Here is a 16,632-nt window from a genome sequence, read left to right on the forward strand (position 1 = left end):
ATAGTGCCAGAAACATTAGCAAGCCTATCTCCCTCCAAAACCAAAACACATCACAGCATTAACCCCACTTTAATGGATGAACTCAAAAAAAAAGACTGAAGGGAGAGGAAAATTCTGAGAATAACACCTTTCTTTTTTTTTTCCCCCCTTTCAAAACAGCTCCTTGTTTCTCCAATACATTTATTTTGCATTATTATTTCTCATGTAACTGTGAAGAAATTAAATACTTGAAAACACAACAAAACATATAAATGAAACCAAATGTTTTGATTAATGCAAACCCACTGGCATTTCTTTTCCAGAATAATTTAAAAATTAAGCTGAGAAAACCAATTCCTTGTCTGAGAAGCCTCTGTAAAAGGGAATGTTTGGTATTTTGCAGCACTTCTGTTAAGTGCTGGACTGGTGTCAGCATCTCATTCTTTTAACACTTAGAACAATTTCAACCCACCCACACTCCAGCTCTGAATTATTTAGGAAAAGATGTGTCTTTCTAGACCTTCAGCAAAGGGTCTGGTTGTACTTGGCACTTCTTATCTAGGATAAAAATACTGTATTTGAATAACAGTGACAGTGTCCACAAGATGTGTATCTTCAAAGCAAAGTTGGGCCATATTTTGTCCTCCATCCCTCACTCTTGTGTCATAGAAATGTAAGGGATTTCTCCTGTATGGAAATAATCTGATATTGGAAGGAAAATTCATGTAACTTCCATAGGTGACCCCTTCTCTTGTTCAGCAGGCTTTTGTTAGGGAAGACAACTCCTCCATATAATTACATTAAAATAAAGAGAAAAAAAATCAAGTTATCTTTTTCTGAATGTTTTAAGATGTTGTTTTAATGAGTCTGCCTTTCTGTTAGTGCTGGAAATAAAACATTCACTGTGAGCAAAGAGTAAATATTGTCCCACAGGCAGAATGAGGCAACCAAAGGCAGACAGAAAGAAGTCACATTGGGTGACAAAGTCTGTCTGCAGCTGGGTTCCCCATCCCAAAGCCAACATTTCTGCAGTCTGGAACAGAGCTACCTTCCTGAACCATTCTTGGACTCAGAAGGAGCCCTGAAGCCTCTGAGCACATTCATCAGAGTCAGAGAGGTGATTCCATGCACCCACAGTGAGGTCTGCACACAGACTGGATGGGAAGGAATTTGTGCAGTGCAAAAACTGAGCCAAGCTGGGCCCAGTTCCTGCTCGGTTAATGGAGGCAGAGGTTTGGCAGTGTTTGAGCTGTGTTTAGCACATGGTTTACTTGGGCTGGCTCCCTGGGGAAAATCTACTGAGCAGCAGTACTCAGCTCATCTCTCCTGGGAAGGCTGCTCAGGGACACGCACAGGAATGGCAGGAGACACCAAATCCCCCATGCCTCAGAGACATTCTGTCTTAAACTTCTGCCTCAGGGCTTTCTGCACGTTCTGGATCTTCTCTGTGATCACGGTGTCACTGAGGTGATCCCCAAACTTCTGCTTCAGCAGCACCCTGATGATTTTGATGCAGCGCTCGTCCATCATGGGCTTCGCCTCCCGGAAGGTGTTGCCCCTGCGCCCCGTGATGGAGTGGCTCTGGATGTAGTCAGAGGTGAAGAGTTTGTAGAGCAGAGTCTTGCAGGCTGTGCTGATTTTCTGGTCAAACCTGATGGTCTCTTTGAGCTGCTCCTTGGTGTAGCCGTTGAAGAGCTCCACCACCTCACACGGCTGTCGGTGCGGCTCCTCCTGGAAGGACAGGGATTCCAGCCTCTGCACCTTCTTCTTCAGAGAGAGAACGTCCTGTTGGAGGTCCAACACCATCCTTTCCAGCTGCTCCATCTTCTCCACCCTGAAAAATTAAAGTTGCTTGTGTAAAGGCAAGAAGACACCATGTCCTCACTGTGGATGTCGCTCCTCCACCCAAGCAGTGATTAGATGCCTTCTGCCAGCAGGGCAGGACAACTTCTCTGACAGAGTATCAATCCTTCCAACTATTCCTGGGTGAGGAGCAAGGCAGGAGAGAAAAATTACATGGTCTGGACTTTTCAGTGCTCAGGAATGTTCAGTTTAACCCTCAACTCCCTCTTGGCATGCATACATGGAGACTTTGATGCTCAATTTTCTTCTCAGTTGTAAGGAAAGACATAAAGCCTGTCTTGCAACCCTCAGTACACACATATTTGTGGTATTAAACAACAGATTTGTGGGAAATGACAATACAAGAACCATAACTTGGATTTTTTTGGCACCCATTTCTTTGCAAGAAAACTGTCCCTAGCGTCACTTTATCACTGGATACTGGCTATCAAAGTAATGAGCAATAAAACAAGGAACACACAACCATATTTTGATTGGTATAGACAAGAGCTTTGTAGTTTCTGCACTGTTTTAGAGCCTTCTTGCATCTCTAAATCCAAGCCCTACAATCAGAAACACCTGGCTCAATTGTAAAGAGACTCAGCAACTTTGGAGTTTAAAATTGCCCCACTTTGTCACCCATCTGTGATCTCATTGCTCACTTTTGTAGTGAGGAGAAGAACACAGTTAGGAACAAGTGCCTCCTTTTGCTAATTACCTTTCCACCTCACCAGGACTGAAATTTTTGTGAACCCTCTCGAAGCCATCCATCTCTTGCAAAGCATCAATCTTTCGCTCCTCGCGGCTGGAAGAAACAAGCAAGCTAAACAGCACTGCCACAAACAGCTTTGTGCTCATATTCAAATTCATTCCTGAGGAGAATTATCTGGAATTCAAAGCAGAGTAAATTCTGGTTTCATTTGCAACAAGAATAAAATAGACAAGAGGGAAGATGAGGGGTTCTTGATGTGAACAAAGTCCCGTGCATCCCACTGGCACACAGATATGGGGCACCTCCCCCTGACCCACCATGGAATCAGGACTTCAGAGCACAGGCTCATTTCTCTGCTGTATGTGCTCACACAAACTCCTGTTCTCTTCTGTGCTTTGGGTTTAACCTCCATGAGCACCTACCTAAAGCAAGCACAGCCAGAGAATGGAGACAGAGTGGACAGAAATCAATATGTGTGGTGCGAAACATTCAGGCTCCTTACTGTGCTTTCACGTGTTACCTGTTCAGACAGATCTGCTGCTGGCACGGGGACAAGATGCCATCTGACTTCCTCTTCATTGGAAGGGCAACGTAATCTGCAGCAGGGGTGGGAGACAAGCTGAAGAATCAGCTGTTGAAAAGGTCCTGAATCCCTCTGTCTCCAGAACAGATTATCTAAGCACCCATGCTAGACTGCATGGCAACACGTTATTCCATTTGCATAACAGTGATCCAGACAGGCTCTCCAGGACTGATCAATGGGGATTTGTTATTAGAAAAAGGTGCCATCTCAAGGGCTTCTGTTCCCAGTGCAAATGATATGGTGGGGGCAAGGCAAGCAGAGACAATTTGTCTCTGGATGCTGCTGTTAGTCAGCAGGTAAATAAGACACCAGCATATTTTCATAAATGCATTTAATGGGTGTAGAAGTGGGTGGAAAAATAGGGAAATAGGCAAATATGAGAAGGTTTGACTAATGGAGACGCAGAGCTTTTGGGAATTTCAGTTATTCAGGCAGGCATTCATTCAGATTGTCTTTTGGCTTGGGGGAGAGAACTGCTAGGCCAGGAGACAGAGCAGAGACACTGCATCTCCCATTAGACAGCCCCCCTGTAACAGATTTCCCATGTGGAAAGGACCAGGAAATGCCATGTCCAACCTCTGCAGCTCTGAGACAAAGCCCATGCAGCCCCAGAGCAAAGCAGACTTTCTCTGTCTGCTCTGCAAGTCCCCATCCCGCCCTGTCACTCAGGACCAGGCAGCAGAGCCAGAACCCAAGGTTACCTCTGGCAGCTGGACCAGGCCTGTCCTCTTCACTCTGGGAAGTCCCTGGCCCTGGCACGGCCATGGTGATGAAGGTGGATGGAGGTGTGAAGGCACTGGCTGGGTGGGGGGGAGCTGCCAGCGAGTGGGGGCTTCCTGCCACACTTCCCAGGACACGCCTGTCCTTGAGGATGGAGGAGCTGCTGGCATCGTGGGGCAGGCTGGCCTCAGCCACCCTCAGCAGTGGCTTTGCAGGATAGGTCCTGTCACTGGTGTATTTCTTGGATGCATTCCCTGGGGTCCATTTTGGAAAGGTTTTCCTGGATTTTTTTGGTGGGGACGGCATCATGCTGTGGACAGCTGGTTCTTCTTCTGAAAGGAAGGGAGATATTGAGGATGTGCAATGGGGCAGCAATGCGTGTATCTTCCATTCCCACTCAGTGCTTTGTACACTGATTGCAGTGATGTGAAATTTATAATGCCACTACAACATGCTCACCATCCTCCCACCCAAAAAGCCCCATGGAAGTAGAAAGGTGCAGTGTTCAAAAGCCCTCACTCACTTAACTTCTCCAGGAGCTGTCGATCTTCCAGCAGCTTCTTCTCCAAAACACCTTTATGCTCTGTAGGAAGAGAAGATCTTTCAGCACTGAACTCCTCCTTGGAAGGTTGCAAACCCAGGCCGGGGGGGTGTCACTTACCACTTATGCCTTCCACCACACCCCAGTAGAGCCCACTGAAGCCAGGGCAGCGGGCCAGGACCTGCTCCCCCACGGTGTAGAGGTGGAAGGGCTTGCGGGGCTCCTTGATGTTCTCCATGTTGATGACCCGGCTGCCATCAGGCCAGCTGATGAGCACGTAGAGCTTGGCTGACATCAGGGCTGCCCACCTGGAGCAGAGGGACACTATGGGAATGTCACCACAGGGGTTTGGGCTCTGCTGTGGGTGGGACTGTTCACAAGCTGTGCTTTACCCAGGCCAGCACAACCTGCAGATATAATATATTGGCGCTGCATTTTCTCTACCAGTTATTTCTCTGTTCCCATTCCCACCCCTCTGAGCTGGCCTCATCCTACAGCCCTTTGCTGGGAGGCTGTCTTGGGTCTGGCTGAGCACAGCACCACATGCCTCTAGTGCATCCAAGTGTCGTTTGCAGTGACAGCCATGCCAGGTCTCACCGGGGATCAGGCAGCCCTCACAGCTGACACTTTGAGCAGATGCTGAACAAGCCACTGAGGAGACTCAGGCTGGTTCCTCTGCCCCTGTGGACCAACACAGCCCACTTCAGTGGATCTACAGCAGTTTGCTCCAGTGCAGGGCAGTGTCTGTGTGATATCAAGGCAGTGCAGAGAATAGACTCAAAAAGACCCAGGGGTATTCCAGGAAATGATCATTCCTCTGCCTGCATAATCATTTCCCCCAGTAAACATCAAAATGCTTTGATAAGAAGAACAGAAAATTCCCTTCATTTCACCCATGGGGAAACTGAGGCACAGGCCGTGCCCCTGTGGACCAACACAGCCCAAATGACTTCAGTGGATCTACAGCAGTTTGCTCCAGTGCAGGGCAGTGTCTGTGTGATATCAAGGCAGTGCAGAGAATAGACTCAAAAAGACCCGGGGGTATTCCAGGAAATGATCATTCCTTTGCCTGTACAATCATTTCCCCCAGTAAACATTAAAATGCTTTGATAAGGAGAACAGAAAATTCCCTTCATTTCACCCATGGGGAAACTGAGGCACAGGCCAGTGATAGATATGTCTAAGGCAGTCAAGCAACAAAGCTGCAAGGAGCTGGATCCTAAGTCCTGGCCCACTGCTCTGCCTACTGAGCTTTCTCTTTCTGCCCCTGGAGAAACTGGAGAGCCACACTGGTGGGGATTTCCAAAACCTCCTGTGCCAGAGGAGCAGCTGAGGAGCCGAGGGCTGCTGAGCTCAGGAGCAGTTTCTTTCCAGCTCCTAAGGGCCCTGGCAGCTTCACCCCAGTCCTGCCTGCTCTGCTCAGCAGCAGGATTTGGCAGAAAGGTTCTGGGGACAGGGCTGAGCCCACGTGCTGACCACCAGGTGGAGAATGGCTACAGTGTCCAAAGAAGATGGGAGGGAGCTGGGGTAGGCAGAGGAGAGTTGGACCTGGCAGAAAAGGCAGCTAGGACCAATTGATTGCAGTTTCCTGTTTTGCCTCCAAACCCCCATTAAAGTCCTGCCTGGATGTGATTCCTCTCACTTGGAAGGTTCAAGTTCACCTTGGAGAACTTTCTCCTTCCCTATCTCATCCACCAAAGCTCTGCAGGAACCCCAAGACCTGCCAGTCTGCCCTGCTGGCACAGTCTCACACCTGCTTTTCTTCAACCCTTTTCTCCTGACAGATACACACCCTGGCACTGATTTTTCATCAGGAAGCACCATATACAAATGATTTGTGTGCCTGTCTCCCCACATCCCCTTCCCTGCAGCAGGCAGCTGCCCCCAGCTCTCTCCCAAACACAGGGAATGCTACAGAGCAGAAACTGGGATAAATGCATAGCTGAGCCCTCTCCCTCTCAGAAACAGAGCTCCACATTCCAGACAGCAAACAACCAGCCACCATCAGCTGCAGCAAAGCTCTCTGCAGGAGCCCCAAGACCTGCCAGTCTGCCCTGCTGGCACAGTCTCACACCTGCTTTTCTCCAACCCTTTTCTCCTGACTGATACACACCCTGGCACTGATTTTTCATCATATACAAATGATCTGTGTGCCTGCCTCCCCACATCCCCTTCCGTGCAGCAGACAGCTGCCCCCAGCCCTCTCGCAAACACAGGGAATGCTACAGAGCAGAAACTGGGATAAATGCATAGCTGAGCCCTCTCCCTCTCAGAAACAGAGCTCCACATTCCAGACAGCAAACAACCCCAGCCCAAACAGCTCTCTGGAGGGGTTTTCCTTTAACATTTAAAGAAAACACACTCATCTTCCTTCCCCAAACCAGTTGTTCATTTTACCCTTATGAATGCAACAAAACTACACAAAATCACAAACAGAGAGAGAAAAAAAAGAGAGACATCACAATCCTGATAGCAACAGAGCTGCTCCTTGCCTGGTTAGCACTGCTCCAGGTGTTGAGTCGTGCAAGATGTCTCCTGTCTCTCCAGGTCCTTGCTGCCTGTTCCAGGAGAGGAGGTGACCGGACACTTCCTTGCCTTGGGCTTGTCCCTTCACCACAGGTCCTTGTCAGGTCTCCTTTGTCTGGCTTGGAAAGCTCCCACCTGCTGTCCCGACTGCAAATTAAAAAAGAGCTTTTGCTTTCTTTTTTCCTGGTTGTTTTGTTTCAGCATTATTATTCCTGTTCTTTTCCCATATACATATATTATTTTTTTCCTTAGCTTGTTTCAGGTCTGTTTCTTACAGGGAGAGAGAGCAGAAGAGAAGAGAAAAAGCCTTGGGTTTTTTGGAGCATGAATAAACCTTGCATTTCCATGAGTTATTCATGAATAATTCATGAAAATGCATGATTAATTCAGGTTCATGAATTATTCAGGAATAATTCTCGAACATTCCTGGTTAATTCATGCTCACACAGCGAGTGAGTCAGGCTCTAGGGCTTGGAGAATTCCTTTCTCCCTGAGACAGGAGAAGAGAGGCTTAGAGAAGCTGCATTGTGCACTTGCTGTTTACTGCCTCTGAGAAGAGAACATATTTTGGGCCCTTTTTGAAACAAGGACTTGAAGAAAATTGAAATGCCTGCAGCCTCCTGCCCACGGAGGAATAACACAGCAACACAAGAAAAAAAAAAGAAAGAAAGAAAGAAATTGGACTTGCTCACAGAGGAAAGTCTGGCAGCAACTTTTATCCCCTTTCAAAGCATCTTTCTACCCCCACCTCTCTGGTTAGGATACATCTCACTGCTTCAGTTTTCACCTGCTGTGCAATAAAAAAGGACCATCCACTTGGGGTTCTACTTGAGGAGTCAAAGGGAATTCCCATTCCCATGCCCATCTGTCCCTGTGTGTGTGCACAGTGTCTTCTCCCAGGTAACAACCACCAGCACAAGAAGAAACAGCCCCAAATTACACCAGTGGAGGCTTAGAGTGGATATTAAGAGAATTTCCTCACCAAAAGGGTTGTCCAGCACTGGCACAAGCTGCCCAGGGCACTGGAGCCACCATCTCTGGGGGGATTTAAAAGAAGTGTGGATGTGGCACCTGGGGACATGGTTTAGTTGTGAGCTTGGCAGTGCTGGGGGACAGTTGGACTCCATGAACTTTGAGAGCTTTTCCAAGCGAAACAATTCTTGCAAAGCTCCTTGGCTCAGTGTCCCAGCCAGGGTGAGCACTGGTCATGGCACTGGGCTCAGCACATCAGGCCTGGGGCTCTCACCAGTGCAGACATCAAGCTGGCCATGCACAGCTCTGAGTTTCTCCCAGAAATACCACTGCTGCAGCACCTGGAGTTCCCCAGTGCTGGGCTTTTTATCCCTGCTGCATGGAGGATCATGTGGCATGGCAAAGGATGGATCCCACGGATCCAACATGCCATGATCCAGGCTGGACACCAGCAGGGAAAGGTGCAGTGCATTGTCTGCACAACCCAACCAGCCATCCTACACCAGCCACTGGATGAGATGGAAAAACAGGTAGGGACTGACTCCAAACAGCACTGTCTGGTTTATCTTAGCCAAAAACAGCACTGGAGGTAGTTGGGAGAAAGGGAGAATTCAATGTTCAGTGACACACTGGAAAAGGACCTTGATTAGATTCACAGAGTAAGAAAAATTCTGCACCCCTGATTTGCAATATTTGCAGCTAAAAAGTACACCTGCCAGCCCAGGTAAAAGCAGATGTTCAATAGAGAGTTGGTTGGGATTAGGTAACAAGCAGATATGAATAAAAAAGCAGCAGTATGTGACTTCTGTGTAGCTCTGAATGATGTTTCTCAAGACTGAGAGCTGCATAGTAATAAGAAATGGAAAAGCAATGATGAGAAAATAATAGAGGTACACAACAATGGAGAGGAGATTGGATTCTGGTTTGAAGCAGGACTTGGTTCCAATAAAATCTGCCTAGGAAGAGGGCTGGCTTAAACTAGCATTGTTTGCTTTCCTTTGAAGAACAACAATATCCAAAACATAACAGAAGAATATTCCTGGGGTAGAGGTTGGTAATTCAACTGCAAACCACAGGAGAGGAAGGATTGCAGGAACCACAAGAGGAAGACAAATTGTAGTCTCATCAAACAACAAAAAAGTCAAGTGCCTGTGTATAAATATACAGCATTTGTATTGAATTATTCCAGGAAAATGCGAGTCTGAAGTGAATCCCAGGTGTTTGACTTCATGAAAATTAGCAAGCCCTGATTAGATTTCCCTCCCAGTCAGTGAATATGAAAGCCCTGGGCAGATGCCTCAGTTCTGGGTGTAGGTAGAGTTACTGTATTCAGGAACCTCTCCTCTGCATCTCCCATTTTTTTAAAAACAAATCCCATGCAGGAGCCCCAGTGCCAGCACATGTCACCTTCTGAGCTGCACTCACTGAGATTTAGATCTCAGCCAAAACTGAAGAAAAACAAAGGCTCCTTTGTGATCCTACCATGGGATACAGCCAGGAACAGCTTCAGCAGCTGTTTGAGCACTGCCCCGGCCTTTATCAGAACAATCTTAATTGATGTTGGAAGGGATTGAAAGTGCAAACACAGGTAGTTTTAATCCCTTTTTCACTTAACCTCGGCAATGTAGCTCTTCTTTTGGCTGGGATCAGCAGTCATAGAATTCTAGAATGGATTGAAGGAAGTTAATGACCATCTCATTCCATCCTCCCTGCCTTCCACTATCCCAGGTTGATCCAAGCCCTGTCCAAGTGTCCTGGAACACCTCCAGGGATGGGGCAGCCACAGCCTCTCTGGGCAGTCTGTACCAGGGCCTTACTGCCCTCACAGAAAAGAATTCCTTCCCAATATCCATCTAAACCTGTCCTTTGCCAGGCTGAACCCATTTCCCCTTGTTCTGTCACTCCATACCCTTGTCTCTTCGGGTCTCCTCAAGCACCTTCAGGCATTGGAAGGAGCTCAGAGGTCTCCCTGGAGCTCTCTCTCCTCCAAGCTGAACAGTCCCAGTTCACAGCCTGTCTCCAGAGCAGAGCGGCTCCAGCCCTTTGAGCATCTTCACAGCCTCCCCTGGACTGGCTCCAGCAGCTGCACATCCACCAATTCCAGCAAGCAGCCAGAGTTCAACAACTGAGAGACAAGAGCTACATGGTTCATAAATTGTTATCAACACGATGACATGACACAGGAACCCTCAAGCCCTGAGGCTCTCTGAGACCAGCTCTGCATCCCTCCCACGCTGCCAGGAGAAGGGGAGGGCATCACCAGGAGGGATCAGCACTGCCAGGGCAAAGGGCGGACAGAGCCCTGCCCTGTCTGGGCTCCAGGGTGGCTGATGGAGTCATTAGGATGGATCAGGGGGACGGTTTGGCATTCCACGAGGACAAACGCTGGAGCGTAAGGCACTGTCTGTTCCCGGGAGCGACCACCCGGTGGCATTTTGCATTTGTAATGAAACAAGTACAAGTCCCACCTCTGCCTGTGTTACAGGGAACAGTGAAATACGATCCGGGCTAATGAGGCTGGAGTTAACTGCGTTTTAATTAAAGAATGTCTCTTTTCTAACAGCCAGGGAGAAGCTCAGTTACACAGATATGGGGAGTAAAGCCACCACGAGGGTCAGCAGCCAGCTAGACCCTGCAAGTGCTACCTACCACAGTTCACTAAATGCTTTCCTGGGTTGGAGCTCTGCCCTGTTATTCCTCAAGTGAAAGAGACCAGAAAACAATGACAAAATGAGAGCCTAAACGCACCAGGCACAGCTTTGCAATGGGCTCTGCCCAGAGTCCACTGGCTGTAAGGGCTTCCCATTTACCTAATGCAAATTCTTATTCCTTCTTTATAATTGCCCTGAATAAATTAAGATATTTTTAGAGCACGAGGTATTTTATTTCTCTTCAGAAAAGGGTTTCCCCTTTGTAATCCCATCCCAAATCCCCTTTCTTCTAGCCTTAGCAAATTCCCACCATCTTGCAAACCCCTTTTTTTCCCAAGCTCTCTGTATTTATTAAACCTTTGTGCTCTACAATATCTGATTCCTTATCTGCTTGGCCGGATGATGTCTTGGGGTTCCTTTGTGAGCTTGGCAGTGAGATAGCAGCACCATAGTTAAAAAAAAAAAAAAAAAAAAAAAAAAAAGAAAAGAAAAAAAGAAAAAGAGGGGTGGGGAAAGATCACCCTAAGAAAAAAAGAAAGGAACCCTAATTAAGGGAGGGCAGCAATACATGATGATTTTCAAATATCCCCAAACCTTTTTCTGATTCTGTCAAGTATTTAGCATTAGCCTCTTTTTAGTATTCAAGGGAACACGAAGGGGACTATCAGGAATTAACCAAACTAAGGAGGTACCAGAAATCAAATAATAGATCATTTCCATGAGAGTGAAAAGGAAGAAAGTATTTTACATTGCAATTACAGCTGAAGGTACCTGGGAAATATCAACATGCTTAACTTCAGGTATCTGAGCAGCTCCTGAGAAAGTGGCAGGACTGACCACATTTTCACTAAATCACAGGCTTCAGTCACAAAATCAGGGCCAAAAAGCAGAAAAAGCCGTTAATGTTTTACTTAGTAACAAGCCCTACTGAAAGGGATCCCAGCACGTCATCTAACCAGGGGAGGAGGTAACACAGCAAGAAAGGGCTGATGTGGAAAATTCATCTCATCACATCCTGGGGGCTCACCACCCTTTCCCACACCATTCCTGGATGGAAAGCTGCTGCAGGGCCGTGAGGTCCGTGCTTGGGAGCAGCAAATCCGAGTGCTGGGCTGGCAGGGTGCCAGCAGCTGCTCCTCTCCTCTGAGTCACTGCCCCGTTACCTTGGCGAGCACAGCCACGAGCACCTGAGAGCAGCTCCAGCACCCAGAGAACGTCTTGTTTCCTGTTACTCCAGCAGCACAACTCTGATTACACATTCTCCCCCTGCTGCTAATTAATTAAATAAAATCAGGAGCACGTTAGCAGTTGAGAAGGGACTCACCAGTTGGCACACGCTGCCTCCAGCCCTCTCCACAGCGTCCCTGTGGAACAGAGCTCTTTTTCCTCAGCATTTCAGGGCTGGTGTTCTCCCTCTACCAATTTTTGCCCTGTTTCTCACAGAAGGCACCAAAAATAAGTTATTTGCATTAGGAGGGATTGTGTTTTGGGCTGATTTTGGACAAGAAGCCAGGTGGGACCTCATCCCTCTCCCTCATGCCTTGGGCTGCCACACTCCGTGTGGGAGTTTGTGCAGCAGCACCTGATCCTCTGCCAAAAAGCATTAAACCCTCTGATTTCATCTCACAGCACTAATTACTTCTCACAGGGGCTTTGATGCTGCTGAATAACTCATTAAATTCCCTCTAACCTGTCACAGCCTTGGCTGAGGGCACAAGGCCCTTGCAGGCCCAGGTGCCTCATGCGAAGCCACCCCGGTGCCACCAGGCAGGCAGCGTGTGGCAGGATGGTCTCATCCAGGACACCATCCACAGGGATGTAAAGAGAATGGAAAAGTCTGTCAAACATGCTGTAAATCAGGCAGACAAATTGCCCTTGACCAGCTGTCTCTCCAGGCCCTGCTTCCAGGGCTGGCACCAGCAAACGGGCCCTTGTGTGCATAGATCTGTCAAAGCCCACGGGAGCAATTCCCAGCCCTGCCTACTCGAAGTGGCATCATTATTGTACCTGACTACTTCAAAGGTGAAAGCATATTCTCCCTAATTTGCTAAATTGACAAATTTACTCCTCTCAGGAGACAATCTCATTTCCATCTTCTACCTCTTTAGCTTTGTACACTCAGTGCGTAACATGAAAAGATTTTACCTTAATTTCTTCTCCAGGAAAGAAGTAATTGATCTTTTATTTGTGGCACTTTAAATTGGCGTGTTGACTACAAAAATCCACTGCTCATCACACCGAAGGCTGATCCAATAGTGCCAATTACTCCAGTAATGGAGATCTTTCGAGGGATGGGTGGAACGGACAGGATCAAAATGCATGGGTCTTCTCAGAGGAAGAAGCAGAATGTGGGAAGACAGCACAGCTTTAAATTAGGATATCTACTGGGCATGGAAAGACAAAACACAACCCATTCCTCATCCTGTCTCTGGATGGAATTCAACCCACTCGTCTCCAGCTCTGGAAGTGTGGTGCAGAGTCTGGTCCTCACCCCCCTGGCAAAGGACAGAGATGAACTGATCTCAGCCTGGAACTTCTGTGGATTGACAGCAAGAACTCCTGCAAGACATAACTCGTGGGTTTGCAACAAACACAGCATCCACTGGCAGGGAATGATTTGCTCTTCATCCTTCCCACTCTCCAGGTATGTCTCTAGGAAAATTCACTCTCTAGTGTGGACAAGGCAGTTGAGATAGAAGGTTCTGTGTGCCCCAAAAAGCCATCAGCCTGTTCACCCCTCAGCTGTCCCACTCACAGCCCCCAGTTCTGCATAGAGCAGGCAGCAAAATGGTCACTACTGGCACTGCCTGTGGTCTGAACTGTGGATCACCATCAAGCTTCAACTGTTTTCTAGTGGGAAGTATTTTACACAGTTCCCTACAGATTCTGGTTCTGGGTCAGTCCCGTATGTCTCTAGGAAAATCCACTCTCTAGTGTGGACAAGGCAGTAGAGATGGAAGGTTCTGTGTGCCCCAAAAAGCCATCAGCCTGTCCCACTCAGAGCCCCCAGTTCTGCAAAGAGCAGGCAGCAAAATGGTCACTACTGGCACTGCCTGTGGTCTGAACTGTGGATCACCATCAAGCTTTTACTGTTCTCTAGTGGAAAGTATTTTACACAGTTCCCTACAGATTCTGGTTCTGGGTCAGTCCCACAGCAGGTTTGGGGAGTGTTTAGGTCAACAGAGTCTCCCCAGGCTGCAGCTGGAGCTTGGGGCCTCCTTCCAAACTACAGCACAGTAAAAAATATGTACTAAGGTCACAATGAAAAATCCTCTGTTGAGCCTTCTTTAGTGTCTCTCAACTCCTAATTCTGATTGTAAAATGCTATTTAGGAAGATCAGACTGATCAAAATCAGGGCATTTTTGTGCATTTTTGTAAAAATGCTTTTTGAAGCTTTAAGATGGAGGTATTTTCACTGAAGTCATTATTCCTCTTACAAGTTTTTCAGCATTCTGTCATTTTGACTTTCAGCTCTTATCTCCTGCCAACTTTTACCTGCCCAGAGCCAATTGTTTTGCTGACAGCTGCCATGCCCATGTGCCATCACCTGCATGAGGCCTCAGGTGCTCACTAAGGAAAACTCACTTCTTCATATTCTTTGCAGAACCAGGGAAGATCTTGCTTGCCCAGTTGGGCAGTGGAAGAGTTTTCTATTCCAGCCTATTCTATGTGGCATCACTGATGTATTTTTGACTCAGAGAAATCTGTTTATTTTCTGCTCTTAAATAAGGAATGAGCAACTCCATGAGCAACACCACGGCAGAGGAAACACAAACAGGCTGTTACTCAAACACCGTCTCTGAAGGGATTGTGCTCTGCTTTTCAGATGAGATTAAGAGCTCAATTACAGTAGAGAAAGAGGCTTTCATTAAATCACACATACAACATAATAAGGACAAATTACAAAGCTCTTCAGAAGCAAATCTGTGTCAGACTGCTGGGTAAGGAGGCCCTTTAGGGGAGGCCTTCAGAGGTTTCTCCTGACCCTCTGAAGAAATGAGTCCTACACACTTCATCTCACCTCGTTTTTGAGGAAAGCGCACAACAGGAATCCTATGGGGCATCCAGCTCTTTGAATGCCTCTCTTGCAGTGGCAGAGATGAGCAGTATAAGCAACTACCCCCCCATGTTTGTAATGAGGGGGGTGAAGCCTTGGGTTATCGCTGATGTGCACAGTTTAGAAGTGCAATAATTTGTTCTGCTAACACAGGAAATCCCAGAATCTCAGTGTTGTCTCAGTCCTGTATTGGTAAGAGGAGAAGACATGTGGAGTTTAAAGAATTTTAAAGCTAAGAGATGAATCAACTACCTAAAGCCAGACCGTGGACATAACTGTTTAATTCCAGCATTCCTGCCATGCTCCCCTGTCTGCAAAAGCCTCCACCAAGAAACCTGCAGATAAGGAGATGAGGAAAGAATAGATTCAAGCTCCTCAAGCAGAGGAGAGAGCTCAGAGACCCTCAAGCCAGAGAGATCCCTCCCTGAGCAGCCAGGCTGCCCAAACTTTCAAAATCAAAGCTCCAGTGTGCAAATCCCAGGCACATGAACGACAAACAGAAATACCCACTGGCCTCTGGATTTGCAGGTGACTGCAAGTGTGAACCTGGAGCTGAGGGATTGGATGCTTTTCCCTCCCCAGAAATCCAAGGCACTGCATGGCAGAGCTCAAAGTGGACAGCAAAGGGTTACAGGGCTGCCCAGAATCCTGCACCTGGGAAAGGGGAAGTCCAGGTTCAGTCACAGAGTTATCACCACTTGATTTTGTTCCCTTGTTATTCTGCTCTCCTGGAATATATTATGGTTAATTAAAGGTAGTTAGTTAATTGGATTGTAAGCAGGTGCTGGTTAAAAAAAAACCAAACCACTGTTCCCCTTTGAAATGCCAGACAGGAGATTCATTGAAATTCTTTGAAAAGACATCCCCAACCCTCCTGTTGATGAAAACTGTCAAGGAAAAGTCAAGGAAAAAAGAACAATTAATGTTTTTCAGGAGGTTTCACAACCCAGGCAACTGCAACCCCCATCAAGCATTAGGATTGAGGATTGTCATTCCCACACCAGGAAACCTTTCAAAGACTCAAAAACTGTCATTGAAAAGCAGTGCCAGAATGCACAAAGTTGAACAACAATCCCATGAAGGCATAATATTTCCACCAAGGCCAGGATGAGATGAGTAGGAGAGGATGGCTGGGGCTCTTCAAAAGCCAGACCTCAGAGCTGAGACAAGATTTAATCCTGATATCCCTCTAGTTATCCAGAAAAGGATCAAGACATGTGAGGGAGCTCAGAAAGCCAGAGTGCTCAAAACAGCAGCACACACAGAGAAGGAAGAAGAGGATATACAGCTGGATACTCCCTAATGCTCTTCTTTGGACTGACTTGGTGTCTGGTGCAGTGAGTCACAGAAAACTTGCTCAAAACATGGGTGGCAGAACTGAAAATGCTTACTGGTAAGCAACAGAAAAAAATTAAGAGCATATAGGAGTGAGTGTAGTCACAAGGACCTGGAGAAGAAAGAGCCCCAAAAGGCCAGACATGATGTAATATCATCCATAATGAAGGTAAAATACATGTTGTTATTCATCATGTAGCCAAGGAATTATAGAATGGTTTGGGTTGGAAGGGACCTTTAAAGGTCATCTGGAATGACAGAGTATTGAAAGTAAGAGAAAAACAGTATCTTAAGTGCCAGGGAAAACTGCATTGAAAGCAACCTAAGATTAGAGTCCAAACAGCAACATCTTATCTTTGAACTAAAGATTTATCAATAACTAATGCTGTCTGCCACTGAGGGGCACACTGAACCAGAATCCCTCCACACCAGCTTTGCCATGCTGTGCTCTCAAAGCTCTCCACGCTCCCCAGCTCCTGCAGAAACTGGACTTTGTGATGTGACCCCAGCACGGCAGCAGCCCACATGGAGTCAAGCCTCGTGTCTCAACACGCGGAGAGTCCTCAACAGCCCACATGGAGCATCACCACTCCTACAAAATAAGGCAGTTTTTACCTGACTATCAAGCAACATTAAACTTCTCTGGGAAGCACTGGGTGCAGGATAATCAGGGACAGAAAAGGGATGTGTCTGTGGAGCAGAGGGCTGGTTAA

At 47.2% G+C, this 16,632-nt stretch overlaps 1 protein-coding gene across 2 annotated transcripts; it reads right to left on the reverse strand.

The window, feature by feature from the left end:
* Positions 1–264: 264 nt before the first annotated feature.
* On the reverse strand, positions 265–7,078 carry LOC120507067. Of its 2 annotated transcripts, none has more exons than XM_039719294.1 (7): positions 6,870–7,078; positions 4,498–4,685; positions 4,360–4,419; positions 3,818–4,165; positions 3,054–3,129; positions 2,540–2,626; positions 265–1,813 (listed from the first exon to the last, which is right to left on the reverse strand). In XM_039719294.1, the coding sequence occupies exons 2-7, from the start codon at positions 4,670–4,672 to the stop codon at positions 1,366–1,368; spliced, it is 1,194 nt and encodes a 397-aa protein (XP_039575228.1). In that variant the 5' UTR covers positions 4,673–4,685; positions 6,870–7,078; the 3' UTR covers positions 265–1,365. The 2 variants fall into 2 exon arrangements, with proteins under 2 accessions (XP_039575228.1, XP_039575227.1); XM_039719293.1 differs by having other exon boundaries at positions 3,818–4,168.
* Between the last annotated feature and the right edge of the window lie 9,554 nt (positions 7,079–16,632).

This window comes from Passer montanus, unplaced genomic scaffold, assembly GCF_014805655.1.
Source record: "Passer montanus isolate IOZ18808 unplaced genomic scaffold, ASM1480565v1 scaffold41, whole genome shotgun sequence".
Lineage (NCBI taxonomy): Eukaryota > Metazoa > Chordata > Aves > Passeriformes > Passeridae > Passer > Passer montanus.